Raw genomic sequence first — 18,009 nt, forward strand, 5'->3', positions numbered from 1 at the left:
ATAATCCTGCCCCCCACCACATTACCACACATAATCCCGCCCCCACCTCATCACACTTGCTAATCCCGCCTCATGCACAGTAGCTCCACCCCCACCACATCACCACACATAATCCTGCACCCACCACATCATCACATAATCCCACCCACAACACATCACCACACATAATTCCTCCCCCACCCCATCACCACACACAATCCCGCCCCCCACCACATCACCACACATAATCTCGCCCCCACTCCATCACCACACATAATCCCGCTCCCCACTTCATCACCACACATAATCCCACCCCCCACCCATCACCACACATAATCCCGCCCCCAACACATCACCACACATAATCCCGCCCCCACCATATCACCACGCATAATTCAGCCCCCCCATCACCACGCATAATCCCACCCCCACCACATCACCACAGATAATCCCGCCCCCACCACATTACCACACAATCCTGCCCCCCACATTACCACAAATAATCCCGCCCCCACCACATTACCACAAATAATCCTGCCCCCCACCATATTACCACACATAATCCCGCCCCCCCACCATATTACCACACATAATCCCATCCCACCACATCACCACACATAATCCCACCCCCCACCACATTACCGCACATAATCCGGCCCCCCACCACATTACTACACATAATACCGCCCCCCACCACATCACCACACATAATCCCACCCCCCACCACATTACCACACATAATCCCCCCAACCACATTACCACACATAATCCCGCCCCCCACCACATTACCACACATAATCCCGCCCCCACCACATAACCACACATAATCCCGCCCCCACCACATTACCACACATAATCCTGCCCCACCACATCACCACACATAATCCCGCCTCCCACCACATTACCACACATAATCCCGTCCCCCACCACATTACCACTCATAATCCCGCCCCCCCACCACATTACCACACATAATCCCGCCCCCACCACATCACCACACATAATCCCGCCCCCACCACATCACCACACATATTCCCGCCCCCCCACCACATTACCACACATAATCCCCCCACCACACTACCACAGATAATCCCGCCCCCCACCACATCACCACACATAATCCCCCCACCACATCACCACACATAATCCCGCCCCCTACCACATCACCACACATAATCCCTCCCCCCTACCACATTATCACACATAATCCCCCCACCACACAACCACACATAATCCCGCCCCCCCACTACATTACCACACACAATCCCGCCCCCGCACCACATTACCACACATAATCCCGCCCCCCCACTACATCACCACACATAATCCCGCCCCCCCCACTACATTACCACACATAATCCCCTCCACCACATTACCACACATAATCCCTTCCCCACACATTAAATTGTACCTGGTAGAAGTCAAGGAAAGATCTTTGAAAATGACTATACATTTAATTGTGTTTACAGAGAAATTTTAACTTAATTTATGTTTCGTTATGAAATTTGTTTAGATGCTGGAATGAATAAAAAAACGCACATCTTACTGAATCCAGTTTGTTTTTGATTTTGCACTGTGAATAAAATTTATTATTAGTATTATTCAGATTTTTAATGATTATTATTGTTATTAACTTTATTTTCAGTTAATTTACCACCTGCGTAAGCGCTATTGAATGTTGTCATTATTTACTTTAGTTTAATCACCAGCAGCGTTAATCAGATAGCAATGAGCGTGCCGAGCGTTAGCTGGCTGGAAACACCTAGTATATGTATATATATATTCAGACACAGTGTACCTGTAGAGATCTAGACTTATCCGGCTTCTGTATAAGGTATAAAGAACTAACATTTTTTTTTATCACAGTGTTTTCTTTTGTTAAGAGTCATGTGTAGATAATGTTACCTACAGGTGCGGGGACCTCCTATTATGCTGTGGCTGTAGTCAAGAAGAGCTCTAACTTCACAATAAATACACTAAAAGGCGCCAGGTCCTGTCACACTGGCTATGAGAAGACTTCAGGATGGAATGTGCCAGTTGGCTATTTTATTGATAGTGGACGCATGTCTGCTGTAGTCTGTGACATCCCAAAGGGTAAGAATAAAAATAAAACTATACATCAAGGAGTCTGAAAATATGACTTCTATGTTGGCCATTAGAAAGTTGGTCTTTAGAAAAACACTTGCATTTCCCAAATATAAGAAATTGCTTGACTCACAAGTTACTTATCTTAGACATTCGCAAATGTTGTCAAAGTTTGACCCATTGTCCATGTTTGATCTGTATTATACTATATGTTCAAGCTTAAGATCTGCATGCCATGCGCTGTGATTTCTATACCTTCTGAATATTGTACTATTATTTTTGATGTGATGAGATGGCTTTTATGCTTTTTTATAAATCAAAATAGCATTAATTTAGTACCCTATGTCTTTAACATGTACCATTACTATTTACTCAATTACTTGTAGGGTCTATGCTTATTTTATTTTTTTTCCTTTCTTGGGTTTTGTGTGTTATTTCGGCCTGTAGGAGTGAGCGATTACTTTTCTAAAAGTTGTGTACCTGGAGTCGATGAATTAAAATACCCCTCTCTATGTGATCTGTGCAAGGGAAATAGCAACAATGGAAACCAATGTGGACAAGATAAGTACCAGGACTACAATGGAGCCTTTAGGTATGCACAGACTAATGTTTTACAATTGAAAGGGTACAGTTTCATTGGATAACACTATTGACCTACAGATATAGGGTTAATCTACAAGTTGCCCAGCCATATTACTGAAAGTGTGGCACCTGGAAGAAAATTAACTTAACTCCTACCAGGAGCTGTTGTCTTTCAGCCATCCAGGTGTGCCCGGAGCAAATACAGTCACTGCTCACTGTACTGATGCACTGCAAGATCGGAAGTCAAAGTGAGCCGCCGCTCCCATATACCGAGTATTATCTGTAGCCACACTTTTAGGACTGAAAGTTGGTGGCTCCCAGGTGGAAAAAAAATATTTTCTCCTTGGTGCCACATTTTCAGCATAGTGGATGGGCTCTATCCTAATGCTATTAAACCGTAGATTAACTCCATATCCTACCTGACAGGTATCCTTTAAGAGAGAATATTTTTTAAAAGTATTGGAATAGTTAGACATTTTTTTTTTATTACAGAGAAGTGGACAGTGAGGTTGCGATTGTCAGGAGCCTTTGATGTTAATGATTTAATAAAATTAGCTCTGTGTTAGTCCTGTGGGTTATACCTGAAAAAGTGATTCACTGATTACATTGTTGCCCATGGTAAACATTGTAAGTCAAAGTTCCACTTAACAAGAAAAAAGTGGACTGGAATATTTACCGAAGATGATAGAATTCTGATGATCTCGTTTACTTTTTCAGGTGTCTGGTGGATGAAGGGGATGTGGCTTTTGTAAAGCATAGCACCGTGCTGGACAATTCAGATGGTACGTATTTTTTAATTTCTGAGACTACAGTATATTAAATTTGCATCTAAAGGACACAGGTGTGGTGGGCAGTCAATTAATGATGGTTTTCTTCTGGTAAGGCTATGTTCACATTTGCGTTGTTGGGCGCAGCGTCGGCGACACGACGCGACGCAACCAACAACGCATGTACACAACGCAGCGTTTTGCGACGCATGCGTTGTCATAAGATCCTACAGATCAGGAATTTCGGTGCAGGGAAAACGCTACAAGTAGCGTCCTCTGCGCCCTGTCTTGTGCGTCTATATGACGCATGCGTCGTAAAACGCAGTACAACGCATACCGGCGCATGTCCATGCGCCCCCCATGTTAAAGATAGGGGCGCATGATGCATGCGTCGGTATGCTCGCCGAAGCTGCGCCCAACAACGCAAATGTGAACGTAGCCTAAGGGTATGTTCACACGTTCCTGATTTCCATCCTTTTTTTTTCAGGACTGTTTTTTAAAAAACTGCAGCTCTTGGCAGAAAACGCAGGTCCTTTTTTTGGTCCTTTTTTTGTCCTTTATTGATGCGTTTTTTGATCCTTTTTTTGATCCTTTTTTTATGCAGTTTTCTATGCAGAGTCTGTGTGTTTTCTAGGAAGTTTTTTAGGGTTAAAATGGCTGAAAAGACCCTAACCCTACCCCTAACCCTAACCCTACCCCTAACCCTACCCCTAACCCTACCCCTAACCCTAACCCTACCCCTAACCCTACCCCTAACCCTATTCTAACCTTAGTGGAAAAAAAAAATTCTTAATTTTTTTTTATTGTCCCTACCTATGGGGGTGACAAAGGGGGGGTGTGTCATTTACTATTTTTTTTTATTTTGATCACTGAGATAGATTGTATCTCAGTGATCAAAATGCACTTTGGAACGAATCTGCCGGCCGGCAGATTCGGCAGGCGCGCTGCGCATGCGCCCGCCATTTTGCAAGATGGCGGCGCCCAGGGAGAAGATGGCCGGACGGACACCGGGACGCCGGGTAAGTATAGGGGGGAGATTAGGGCACGGGGGGGCATCGGAGCACTGGGGGGGGGCATCGGAGCACGGGGCGGTGGGATTGGAGCTCAGGGGGCGGGATCGGAGCACGGGGGGGCAGCCACACTCCGCCCACGCACTTCCACCCGCTTCCCCGCACTTCCTGCTGCAGCGGTTCTGCACCACAAACCGCAGTAAAACCCGCAGATATTTTTTTCATCTGCGGGTTTTACTGCGGGTTTGACCTCACAATGGAGGTCAATGGGTGCAGAACCGCTGCGGCTCCGAAAAAAGAAGTGACATGGTACTTCTTTTTTCCCGCAGCTATTCAGCGCGGCTTTTTTTTTTATTTTCCGCATTGTGGGCACAGCAGTTCCTGTTTTCCATAGGGTACAATGTAATGTACCCTGCATGGAAAACAGCTGCGGACCCGCAGCGGGAAAATCGCGGCAATTCCGCATGAAAAAAAGGATCGTGTGAACATGGCCTAAGTGTGACAGTATAAGCACTGATTAGACTGATTAGATTAGTACTGTAATGGCACATGTTGGAAAGGGGTTAAAACTGGGTTATCCAGTAACCTCTTAGGCCATGTTCACACGATCCTTTTTTTCATGCGGAATTGCTGCGATTTTCCCACTGCAGGTCCGCAGCTGTTTTCCATGCAGGGTACATTACATTGTACCCTATGGAAAACAGGAACTGCTGTGCCCACAATGCGGAAAATAAAAAAAAAAGCCGCGCTGAATAGCTGCGGGAAAAAAGAAGTACCATGTCACTTCTTTTTTCGGAGCCGCAGCGGTTCTGCACCCATTGACCTCCATTGTGAGGTCAAACCCGCAGTAAAACCCGCAGATGAAAAAAATATCTGCAGGTTTTACTGCGGTTTGTGGTGCAGAACCGCTGCAGCAGGAAGTGCGGGGAAGCGGGCGGAAGTGCGTGGGCGGAGTGTGGCTGCCCCCCCGTGCTCCGATCCCGCCCCCCCGTGCTCCAATCCCACCGCCCCGTGCTCCGATGCCCACCCCCAGTGCTCCGATGCCCCCCCCCGTGCCCTAATCTCCCCCCTATACTTACCCGGCATCCCGGTGTCCATCCGGCCGTCTTCTCCCTGGGCGCCGCCATCTTGCAAAATGGCGGGCGCATGCGCAGTGCGCCCGCCGAATCTGCCGGCCGGCAGATTCGTTCCAAAGTGCATTTTGATCACTGAGATATAATCTATCTCAGTGATCAAAATAAAAAAAAATAGTAAATGACACCCCCCCCTTTGTCACCCCCATAGGTAGGGACAATAAAAAAAAATTAAGATTTTTTTGTTTTCCACTAAGGTTAGAATAGGGTTAGGGGTAGGGGTAGGGTTAGGGGTAGGGTTAGGGGTAGGGTTAGGGTTAGGGGTAGGGTTAGGGTCTTTTCAGCCATTTAACCCTAAAAAACTTCCTAGAAAACACACAGACTCTGCATAGAAAACTGCATTAAAAAAAGGATCAAAAAAAGGATAAAAAAACGCATCAAAAAACGCATCAAAAAAGGACAAAAAAAGGACCAAAAAAAGGACCTGCGTTTTCTGCCAAGAGCTGCAGTTTTTTAAAAAACAGTCCTGAAAAAAAAAGGATGGAAATCAGGAACGTGTGAACATACCCTTAGGACGCCTCTTCCACATGGGAAATTCATTTGTCTTGGTGTCAAATTATTTATCAATTTTTACCAGGAATAACAATGGAATGACACAGCACGAAGTTCTAAAAAACATAGATTTTTTAACATTATGGTGAATACAAATATTTTCTAAAACTGACCAGCCAGATCCGCTTGATAACAGGTTTATTTGAAAATAATTGGCAATTAATGAAACAAATATGGCAGCTGTTCTGGAATACATTACTTCCATTTTAATAACTGAAGTATTTATTTGAATAGATAAAATTACAATATTTGTTAAGAAGCATATGTTGGATTTATAGAACTGTATTTATATATATGAATTAATGCTATGTTAATCATACAATTTAGGAAAAAATTCCGCTTCTTGGGCAAAGAATATCTTGTCCTCAGATTATCAGCTGCTGTGCCGGGATGGTACGCGTGCCGATGTCACTGAATGGAAAAGGTGTAACCTTGCCAGGGTACCAGCTCATGCAGTTGTGGTCAGACCTGACGTGGATGGATCTCTCATTTACAAGATGCTACATGAAGGCCAGGTGGGTCAGGGGAGTGGACAGCGATTCTAATGGTGCATTTAGGTGTTGTCATTTCGACCCACCAATGCATCTTAACTAGCGCCTTCAACTATAGAACAAGTAATTTAGTGATTGATTACCATTCTGATTACTCAGGCCAAAGAACAATAATGGGGACAGAACGATTCCTAATACGAATTTGTCCCAATAGATACAGCATCATATCATAAGTAGCACATCTCCTGTTTACTCGCGGCAATGTGCTACTATTAAGGGCTCATCCAGACCGTGTTTTCAATCCGAGTGCAATCTGACAATACATCGGGGTCACATATGGACCAATGTTATTCATGGGACTGTGCACATTTCTAATTTTTCCTCAGTGTTTGTCGGAGGAAAACATCCCAGCATGCTTGATTGCATCCGATGTTCGAATTGCACTCAGTCATGCAAGTCAGTGAATCCATGGAATAAATCGGACCGCACTCGTATAACATCTGAGTGACAGAATGGAGAAGATGGAGACATTTTTGCCCCACATCTTCTCTTCATCCGAGAAAATCGGCTCACACTATGCTCACACTGTGATCGATCTCTGATAAGCATAATCTGCCGATTCTCTCAGATGCGGTAAAATACTATCATGTGACCCTAGTTTAGCAATGATCTTTTTTGGCGGCATGAATGACCTGATTACCTGACAAATCAGCATTTTACTAAGTTGTTAATTGTCATGATATTTACACAAGTAGATATTTTGGAATAAATTCCCACAAACATTAATTCAAGGATTATCTACTTGTCTAAATGCACCATTCGCTAAGCTTTTGACAAGTCAGTTTACTTAGATTGGGACATATTCACATGGCGTAAATCTCAGTCAATTGATAAATGTTTAGATGGATTGGAGAAAGAAAGAAAACTAACATTATATGAAAGTCGAAAAAAAAATCCTTTAACATACCGAATATAATCAGAAAATCCTTTAATATGTCAAATATATAACATCAGATATAAGACACCAGTGATATATATCATGAACATCAGGGGTGCACACCTTTTTTGTCCAGGGCCACATTGTCATACTAAACCAATTCCAATGGCAGCACTGAAAATTAATTAGATTCTGCACCAAAAATCACATACAAATCCCTTTAAATACTCTGAATTAGCTTACTATTGATTTTAATGAGAAAAAGCTCCTGTGGTGCTCATACAGCTGTTTTTTCACATTATTTTGAGCATTTACCATTAAAATCAATATGAATTAATTTGTTTCATATATTTTGTTGTAAAATCCACTTTTTTGTAAAAAAAATGTGTGAATAATGAGGAAAAAGTCATCAACACACATTACTTGAGGATTTTTGCTTACTGCCTAACGTTTTATATCTCCTGTAGACTACAGTGGACAGAGTCACAGGCAGGGGTGTAGCTAGAGTTCGATGGACCTCACTCCAAAATGTGGACCTGGACGCCCACCTGCATGTTTGTCAGATGTATGAGTCCTTGTAGCCTGTGAGATCCTATAAAGATAAGCGTGTTAGCCCTCCATATAATAATGCCCCCAGACATGGCTCCATGCTATAATAATTTCCCTAATACTGTCTTCTTTCTGTAATAATGTTCCCCATCCTGGGCCCCTTCCAGTAATAATGTCCCCATTCTTGCCCCTTCCATTAATTGTGCCCTCGTCCTGGACCCTTCCAGTAATAATGCCCCTATCCTAGGCCCGATCCTTTAACAATGTCCTCCATCCACAGCACCTTCCTGGTATAATGCTCTCATTCTGGCCCATTCCCTTCTTTACAAGCATATTTTAAAAGAAACAAATGATTATTCTTACTTTCACCCACTCCCACAACATGCTGTGTTCTCCTCTATAGTCAGCGCAGAAACTGTCAGCTGACTTTGGTCCCCCGGCACAGGCAACAAGCCAATATTTGCTGTAGGCCATTGATTGGCAGCTTGTATTGCAGTGCAAGGAGCCGGATGGTCACAATACATTTCATCTGAATATACGTCCTAGGGTCCACATCCAGGTGAAATTGGTGCTGGCGTTGGTGGGCCTCTCTCACAATGGCCCGATCACAGTAGCACCCTCTGGTCTTGTTCACAGGCACAGAAGGTGACCTATCTAATTCACATACTCTATTCTACAGTGTCAGACTAGTTAAGAGATGCCATTCTACTGATGTATGAGGCACCCAGAGATGTCTGTGCAGTGGACCATTAGTACCTGCCAGTCCCTGCTTGTCAGCTGCTTGCCATTACTCTTCTGTGTGTGGCTACTCACACATGGTTAACTGGTCAAACAAGCATTTTTGTTAAAGCATTTACGGTATATCTGCAGTTTGTGCACCTCTGAAATAAATGAAATTTTATGGGACTATGTGAATATCTGACACCCTTTTATTAGTGATGAGCGAACGTGCTCGGATAAAGTGTTATCTGAGCATACTTGGGTGCTAACCGACTGACTTCGGCGTGCTCAGAAAATATGTTCAAGTCCCCGCACCTGCATGTCTCGCGGCTGTCCTGCAGTTTAGCAATGACCTTTTGTGGCTTAGCCTCCTTGTGGATTGTGTCAATGACTGCCTTCTGGACATCTGTCAAGTCAGCAGTCTTCTCCATGATTGTAGAGCCTACTGAATCAGTCTAATGGACCTTTTTAAATGCTTAGGAAGCCTTTGCAGGTGTTTTTTTTATTAATTATTCTAATTTACTGAGATAATGACTTTTGGGTTTTCATTGGCTGTAAGCTGTAATCATCAACATTAACAGAAATAAACACTTGAAATAGATCACTCTGTAATGACTTTATATAATATATGAGTTTCACTTTTTGTATTGATGAAATGAAATAAATGAACTTTTTGAAGATATTCCAATTTAGTGAGAAGCACTTGTAGTTCTGCTACACCATGGCTTCTAAACCTTTATCCTTTGGTGCCTCATCACATAACCAAAGATGATGCTTGAGAGGCACTAAAAGGTGTATGAAAAAAAGCCGAAACAAAAAACAACTCAATTCAGATTTTCTTTGTTTTCCTGAACTCTAATGTAAAAATAAGTACAAAGTACGTGAACTATTGTATGACACTAGAGGTTTCTTCTGCCAGAGAAGCCACAGTGAAGTGAATAAGTATTTCTGTGGACACTGCCTCCCCACAGATTAGGGAGAGCCTCGCAGTTGGAGAAGCTCCTTGCTTGAATGGGCCTGTTTACAGCTTTCTCTTTTCTGTGTAGTGGAGAAACGTTCGAGCAATGGACCCTCTGATGTCTAAGTAGAAACGTCTTGCCAAATGTTTTCAGTGCTGTAAATAGAAAATAAATATTAGACTACATGAAAAATGACCAGTGTAGATAGTGACCTCATAGATATTTAATATATGCTTCGTAAAACATCTTTGAAGGAAGGCTAGATCGATGGAAACTTAGATAGCATCCCTTAGGAATACGCAGAAGAGCAGAACAAGCAAGTCATTAGAGATAGACCTTTGTTCTCCAAAGGTTACTGGATAGTGCATGCCATTTTCTGCTTTTACATAATTGCATTTCTTCTGGATGGTATTGATCTCAGACTGGCCGACAGAGGTTTTTTCTTCATTATGAAACTTCATAGTCTTGTACTCACCAGCATTCAATGACATGTAATAAGTCATTATAGGTACCCAATGGGATACGTAAACTTAGATACCGACTTCCTATGTTTTGTAATATAACATTTAATTTTCTTCTCTTTTTAGCAAAAGTACAACAGCCCCAGCTCCAGCTTCCAAATGTTCGACTCTACCGCTTACAATGCCAGCAACTTACTGTTCAGAGATGCCACGACAGAACTACGGATGATCTCTAACCAGACCTATCACTCCTGGCTCGGAGATGAGTTTCTTCAAGCAATGACAGGATTAGACTGTGACGCTGACAGTAAGGAAAATGTCATTTATATTTAATGGTAGCCCAAAGTCTACCACTTTATTACAGAGATAGTAAAGTGATATTTTATGGCTTGGAATGTTTTTTTTCCCTTATTTTAAAGATGCAGCTACTGAAATATGTTGTTGTTATTCTATGTGGGCATTGCAGCTGTGACCTTAATGGGGGCTTTCTTGGTAGGGCACTGATTGTGACTGGCAAGTGTGCATCCTTATAAGTATCAGCGAGTGTGTGCATGTATGTGCCTATGGTGATTGTAAATTAATTGTATGGGCATGATTAGGTTAGTAAACAGGTTTTAAAATATTGAATATTTACTTATTTTACTCATTTATATAGCGCTATTAATTCACACATCGCTTTACAGACATCATCATCACTGTCACCATTAGGGCTCGCAATCTAATTTCCATATTAGCATGTGTTTGAAATGTGGGAGGAAACTGGAGAACCTAAAGGAAACCCACCCAAACACGGGGAGGACATACAAGCTCCTTTTAGATGTGGGATTTGAACCTAGGACCCTAATAAATTATAAATTTGAGTAATTTTTCAAACTTGGTTCAGAATTCTGTTCACAATTATTAATCTTGCATCTCCGAACAGTCCCCTACTGTCAAATGCACTGGCACTTGTGGCAAGAAGGAAGAATGGCTTGTACCTATATGGCTATGTGCACAGTGGCGTAACTAGAGTCCTAGGGGCCCTGATGCAAAATTTGGACTTAGGCCCACAACCAGCATGTTGGTCAGATGTGTGGGCCCCTGTAATTATGTTCCCTGTCCTGCCCCCTTTCTTTAATAGTGTCCACCTTCCTGGCCCCTATCCTGTAATAATGTCCTTCGTCCTATCCCCTATCCTGTGATAATGTTTTCCTCGTAGGCCCTTATCCTTTATTAATGTCCTCCATCCTGGCAAGGATGCATTTTCAGAAGAAGACAGCACTGGTGTTGGCAGGCCCCCTGACTTCATGGACCCAATTGGGGTCACACACTTTGCGACCATGATTGTTATGCTCCTGTATGTGCACATGGAATTTACTTGAGGCTTTCAAAGACAACGGGTTTTCAAGTGAAAACTGCTTCAGGAAATGCTGCTTCTTTGAAGAGATTTTGAAGGAGTTCTTATATCATGAGGTTATATCCTGAGGGTATGTGCCTGGAACCCGCCTTAAAAAGTGCCATGAAGCTGGTGCAAAAAATAAAGATAATGCACAGCAATGTAGAAACAACATCTTGTGCTACATCTTGTAACTGCTTTAAGGCTCAAAAACCCTGAAGTGGTGAAAATATAACTAAAACGCTGCCGATGGAGCCACGACAAAAGTGAAGAAAAAACTGCCAGTGAAATTGCTCCAGAATAAGATGCCGAACGTTTAAAAGACATGAGCTGGCCATTCTTCAGGCATTTTCTGCTGAGAAGATGCTCCATACTTTACAATAGAAGTAGAAATAGGAAAACACCCTGGCATTTTTTGGAGTGTTTTGTTGGCATTTTTGCTTCAACAAACACTAGTGTTTTTGTCATTTTTTAAAGGATTTAAACAAATGTCTGCAAAATGGCAGGAAAAAAATGCCAAAGAAGACTGTTTAAAACACAAAAAAACACTGGAAAAAAAATGTAGTCAGCTTACCGGTCTTAGAAGGAATCCACAGACCTGCCAATGCCCAGCACGGATAGGGGTGAGTGCCCACAGCAAATGGAGATAAGAGGAGAAATTATCCAGCTGAAGGCGGAGGTGGTTCACACTTTGTGAGACTCTATGAGACAACTGAAGCGATAAATCGTTCTTTAAAAAACACCAGTAGGGAGGATCAACGCGTTTCAACTATGAAGTCTTACTCAGATCATGAGTAAGACTTCATAGTTGAAACGCGTTGATCCTCCCTACTGGTGTGCCAGGTGTTTGCTATGCAAAGACTTTTTTAAAGAACGATTAATCGCTTCAGTTGTCTAATAAAGTCTCACAAAGTGTGAACCACCTCCGCCTTCAGCTGGATAATTTCTCCTCTTATCTACAAAAAAACACTGGTGGAAAAAAGTTGAAAAAACACTCGGAATCAACCAAAATGCTGGAAAATGACACTTTAGGTTTTCAAAACTTTAGAGAAAAGAAGTGATTCCTGAAGTGTTTTCTGCTTAAAAACTGGATGTTTTTGACGGCCAGAAACAGATTCATTGTGAACATACCCTAGGAGTGAAACGTGGCTAGCGCTGGTATGTAGGCACTGAGGCTGACAAATATGTAGGTTCTTGACGTGACGTGATTTTTATGGTGATACTGTGGGTACTACAATTGAAGTACTGCAAGGAAATGTATTATGCCAAGTTTGCACTTGGAGCAAAAGAATACATTATAAATACAAAAAAATCATCAGAAATAGTTTTTCAAAGTGTAAAATAACCGATTAATGCTAAAAATCATCCACCAATATGTGATCTGTCATTATTTTATGTACTTATATATTTAAGAGCTACCAAAATCTTTTCGCTGGTGTACCTTTAACATAGAAGAAGTCTGGAAATGTGCTGATATGGCTAAAGCATTTAGAAACGAGACGTTGTATCCATCAATTCAGTGTGTCTCTGCAGCAAGCCATGAAGAGTGCATGCGAATGATCCAGGTTAGCATCTCATGTATATCAAATCCTGGGCCACATAGAATAAGGGCAACTTATTATTCGTGCATTTTCTAACAGTATATACTGCAGCATGATGACGCATATACTATTGGGGTTGTCCCATTAGGTAAACCATTGTCCTTCTACTCTTCTAAAAAGATAAAGTCTCTATTGAATGGAGGTAGAACTATATACAGTGGGGCAAAAAAGTATTTAGTCAGTCAGCAATAGTGCAAGTTCCACCACTTAAAAAGATGAGAGGCGTCTGTAATTTACATCATAGGTAGACCTCAACTATGGGAGACAAACTGAGAAAAAAAAATCCAGAAAATCACATTGTCTGTTTTTTTAACATTTTATTTGCATATTATGGTGGAAAATAAGTATTTGGTCAGAAACAAAATTTCATCTCAATACTTTGCAATATATCCTTTGTTGGCAATGACAGAGGTCAAACGTTTTCTGTAAGTCTTCACAAGGTTGCCACACACTGTTGTTGGTATGTTGGCCCATTCCTCCATGCAGATCTCCTCTAGAGCAGTGATGTTTTTGGCTTTTCGCTTAGCAACACGGACTTTCAACTCCCTCCAAAGGTTTTCTATAGGGTTGAGATCTGGAGACTGGCTAGGCCACTCCAGGACCTTGAAATGCTTCTTACGAAGCCACTCCTTCGTTGCCCTGGTGGTGTGCTTTGGATCATTGTCATGTTGAAAGACCCAGCCACATTTCATCTTCAATGCCCTTGCTGATGGAAGGAGGTTTGCACTCAAAATCTCACGATACATGGCCCCATTCATTCTTTCATGTACCCGGATCAGTCGTCCTGGCCCCTTTGCAGAGAAACAGCCCAAAAACATGATGTTTCCACCACCATGCTTTACAGTAGGTATGGTGTTTGATGGATGCAACTCAGTATTCTTTTTCCTCCAAACACGACAAGTTGTGTTTCTACCAAACAATTCCAGTTTGGTTTCATCAGACCATAGGACATTCTCCCAAAACTCCTCTGGATCATCCAAATGCTCTCTAGCAAACTTCAGACGGGCCCGGACATGTACTGGCTTAAGCAGTGGGACACGTCTGGCACTGCAGGATCTGAGTCCATGGTGGCGTAGTGTGTTACTTATGGTAGGCCTTGTTACATTGGTCCCAGCTCTCTGCAGTTCATTCACTAGGTCCCCCCGCGTGGTTCTGGGATTTTTGCTCACCGTTCTTGTGATTATTCTGACCCCACGGGGTGGGATTTTGCGTGGAGCCCCAGATTGAGGGAGATTATCAGTGGTCTTGTATGTCTTCCATTTTCTAATTATTGCTCCTACTGTTGATTTCTTCACTCCAAGCTGGTTGGCTATTGCAGATTCAGTCTTCCCAGCCTGGTGCAGGGCTACAATTTTGTTTCTGGTGTCCTTTGACAGCTCTTTGGTCTTCACCATAGTGGAGTTTGGAGTCAGACTGTTTGAGGGTGTGCACAGGTGTCTTTTTATACTGATAACAAGTTTAAACAGGTGCCATTACTACAGGTAATGAGTGGAGGAAAGAGGAGACTCTTAAAGAAGAAGTTACAGGTCTGTGAGAGCCAGAAATCTTGATTGTTTGTTTCTGACCAAATACTTATTTTCCACCATAATATGCAAATAAAATGTTAAAAAAACAGACAATGTGATTTTCTGGATTTTTTTTTCTCAGTTTGTCTCCCATAGTTGAGGTCTACCTATGATGTAAATTACAGACGCCTCTCATCTTTTTAAGTGGTGGAACTTGCACTATTGCTGACTGACTAAATACTTTTTTGCCCCACTGTAGTAGGCATTTTTATTATAGAGTGCAGCCAAGAATATACATATGTGTGAACGTCACCAAAGACTGGGTCCACATATTGCAACTGTGGTGCATTTTTTACCACAATTTTAAAAAGTTGTATTTTTTTCCCCCAATTTTTGAAGACTACTTGACACATGACAGCATCAATGTGCATATTTAGCCTTAGGGTGGGGTCGCGCGGCCATCAGTTCTCTCATGTGAGAGAATCGGGCCGATATGCTAATGATACTCGGCTCAAACTCTGTCAGAATGTGAGCCGAGTGTCATCTGAGTGTGATCTGATCTCTCACATGAGAATCGCAGCACAGGTGCGGAGAAGATGGATAACTTAATTTCTCCATCTTGTCCATTGTCTGAGTCCACGGTGTCGGACTGTACTTGGATAACATCTGAGTGCAGTCCAATGTTTCACATGCACCCATAGACAGATTTACATGGGCGCTTGTGATCCAATTATCGGATGCTCTAGCAGCATGCTGTGATTATTTTCACATGCTGAATCGGCATAAGAAAATAAATCGCAAATCTGCACTGACCGATAGTATAACATTGGGCGGAGTGCTATCTGATATAACATCAGAGCGTGTTATATACTCGTGTGAGCAATCCTTTATACAATGTCAGTTTTCTGGGAGCAGAATTAGAAAAATTGTTGGCAGTCACTTTGGGAGAAACAATAAGAGTAATTAAAAGCATCTAGCGACAAAATTATAATTCCTATGTGAACTTTTATCTCTCCATCACTACTCTAATTTCCCCTCATCAATAAGTTAATAACTACTGATGGAATAATAACTATTGCTCTCTGCTTTACCATTCAGCAAAAAGATGCTGATGCAGTAACACTGGATGGAGGAGACATTTACACAGCTGGGAAAACATATGGGCTGGTGCCAGCAGCTGCAGAGAGTTATTCTGGTAAGCCTTAGATACAATCAGAATGTACAGATGGATATCTTAGGCTCCATCTCTTGTCTATATAGAGTGGATTCATTTGTAACCATGAACATTAAATACAAATGCATTCAGTGAATATAGTATACTAGCTATTGAACCCGTTCTATGCCCGGGTGGCGAGCATTTATATTGGTATATGGTCTCAATCCTGGTATGTGCTGCTCCATCCTGCGTCCCCATCCTGTCATGTGCTGCACCCATCCTGCGCCCCCATTCTGTCACGTGCTGCTCCCATCCAGCGCCCCCATTCTGACATGTGCTGCTCCCATCCTGCGCCCCCATTCTGACATGTGCTGCACCCATCCTGCGCCTCCATTCTGACATGTGCTACACCCATCCTGCGCCTCCATTCTGACATGTGCTACACCCATCCTGCGCCTCCATTCTGACATGTGCTGCACCCATCCTGCGCCTCCATTCTGTCATTTGCTGCTCCCATCCTGCGCCCCATCCTGTCATGTGCTGCTCCCATCCTGCGCCCCCGTTCTGTCATGTGCTGCTTCCATCCTGCACCCCCGTTCTGTCATGTGCTGCTCCCATCCTGCACCCCCATTCTGTCATGTGCTGCTGCCATCCTGCGCCCCCGTTCTGTCATGTGCTGCCCTATTCTATCATGTGCTGCTCCCATCCTGCACCCCCATCCTGTCATGTGCTGCTCCCATCCTGCGCCCCCGTTCTGTCATGTGCTGCTTCCATCCTGCACCCCCGATCTGTCATGTGCTGCTCCCATCCTGTGCCCCCGTTCTTTCATGTGCTGCTTTCATCCTGCACCCCCGTTCTGTCATGTGCTGCTCCCATCCTGCACTCCCGTTCTGTCATGTGCTGCTTCCATCCTGCGCCCCCGTTCTGTCATGTGCTACTGCCATCCTGCACCCCCGTTCTGTCATGTGCTGCCCTATTCTATCATGTGCTGCTCCCATCCTGCGCCCCCGTTCTGTCAAGTGCTGTTCCCATCCTGCGCCACCGTTCTGTAATTTGCTGCTCTCATTTATATGCCCCATACGCTGCTCCATAAAGGTTTATGGCCCCCATAAGATGCTCCATAGTATATGCCCCGTACACTGCTACATAAAGGTTTATGGCCCCCATAAGATGCCCCATAGTATATGCCCCGTACACTGCTCCATAAAGGTTTATGGCCCCCATAAGATGCTCCATAGTATATGCCCCGTACACTGCTCCATAAAGGTTTATGGCACCCATAAGATGCTCCATAGTATATGCCCCCGTACACTGCTCCATTATGGTTGATGGCCCCATAAGATACTCCATAGTATATGCCCCCGTACACTGCTCCATTATGGTTGATGACCCCCATAAGATGCTCCATAGTATATGCCCCCGTACACTGCTCCATTATGGTTGATGGCCCCCATAAGATGCTCCATATTATATGCCCCCGTACACTGCTCCATTATGGTTGATGGCCCCATAAGATGCTCCATTGTATATGCCCCCGTACACTGCTCCATTATGGTTGATGGCCCCCATAAGATGCTCCATTGTATATGCCCCGTATGCTGCTGCGATATATAAAAAAAAAAAAAAACATATTCACCTATCGTTGCTGGGGGCCTGAGCAGGCGGGGACACCGGCACGCTGTGGGGGTCAGGTGCCGGAGTCGCCACTAACTCAGGCTCCCCAGCACTTGCTATATTCACCTGGCCGTGATCCAGCGCTGCGTGCCGCTCCGTGTTCCGGCTCCTCTGGCTGTGACTGTTCAGTCAGAGGGCGGCGCGCATTAAGCGCGTCATCGTGCCCTCTGAACTGAACGTCACAGGCAGAGGACCCGGAACACGGAGCCGCACGCAGCGCTGGAACGGGGGACAGGTGAATATAATACTTACTCTCCTGGCGCGTCCACGGTCCCTGCCTCTCCGGTGGAGATCGCGGTGTGCGTTCAGTGTTTACCCATACCGCGATCTCCCGGGAGCGTCACTCTGTGGGGTCCAGACTGCGCCGGCGCTTGCGCAGTCTATAAAGGCTTCGGACAGAGTGACGCTCCCAGCGTTATATTATAGATACATTGCAGTTGTCTAGTCTTAGCTTTACTTGGAATCATATTGGA

The 18,009-nt window shown here is 43.7% G+C and overlaps 1 protein-coding gene across 1 annotated transcript in view; it reads left to right on the forward strand.

Moving 5' to 3' along the window:
* MELTF (melanotransferrin) overlaps nt 1-18,009 on the forward strand; it is a 207,246-nt gene that overhangs the window by 168,659 nt on the left and 20,578 nt on the right. The window contains exons 4-10 of the mRNA XM_069727220.1: nt 1,891-2,073; nt 2,512-2,656; nt 3,364-3,428; nt 6,436-6,623; nt 10,352-10,532; nt 13,014-13,165; nt 15,805-15,901. Coding sequence (XP_069583321.1) covers nt 1,891-2,073; nt 2,512-2,656; nt 3,364-3,428; nt 6,436-6,623; nt 10,352-10,532; nt 13,014-13,165; nt 15,805-15,901 — 1,011 coding nt within the window. The remainder of the gene's footprint in view (nt 1-1,890; nt 2,074-2,511; nt 2,657-3,363; nt 3,429-6,435; nt 6,624-10,351; nt 10,533-13,013; nt 13,166-15,804; nt 15,902-18,009) is intronic.

The sequence above is a fragment of the Ranitomeya imitator genome, chromosome 5 (assembly GCF_032444005.1).
Source record: "Ranitomeya imitator isolate aRanImi1 chromosome 5, aRanImi1.pri, whole genome shotgun sequence".
NCBI classification, from domain to species: Eukaryota; Metazoa; Chordata; class Amphibia; order Anura; family Dendrobatidae; genus Ranitomeya; species Ranitomeya imitator.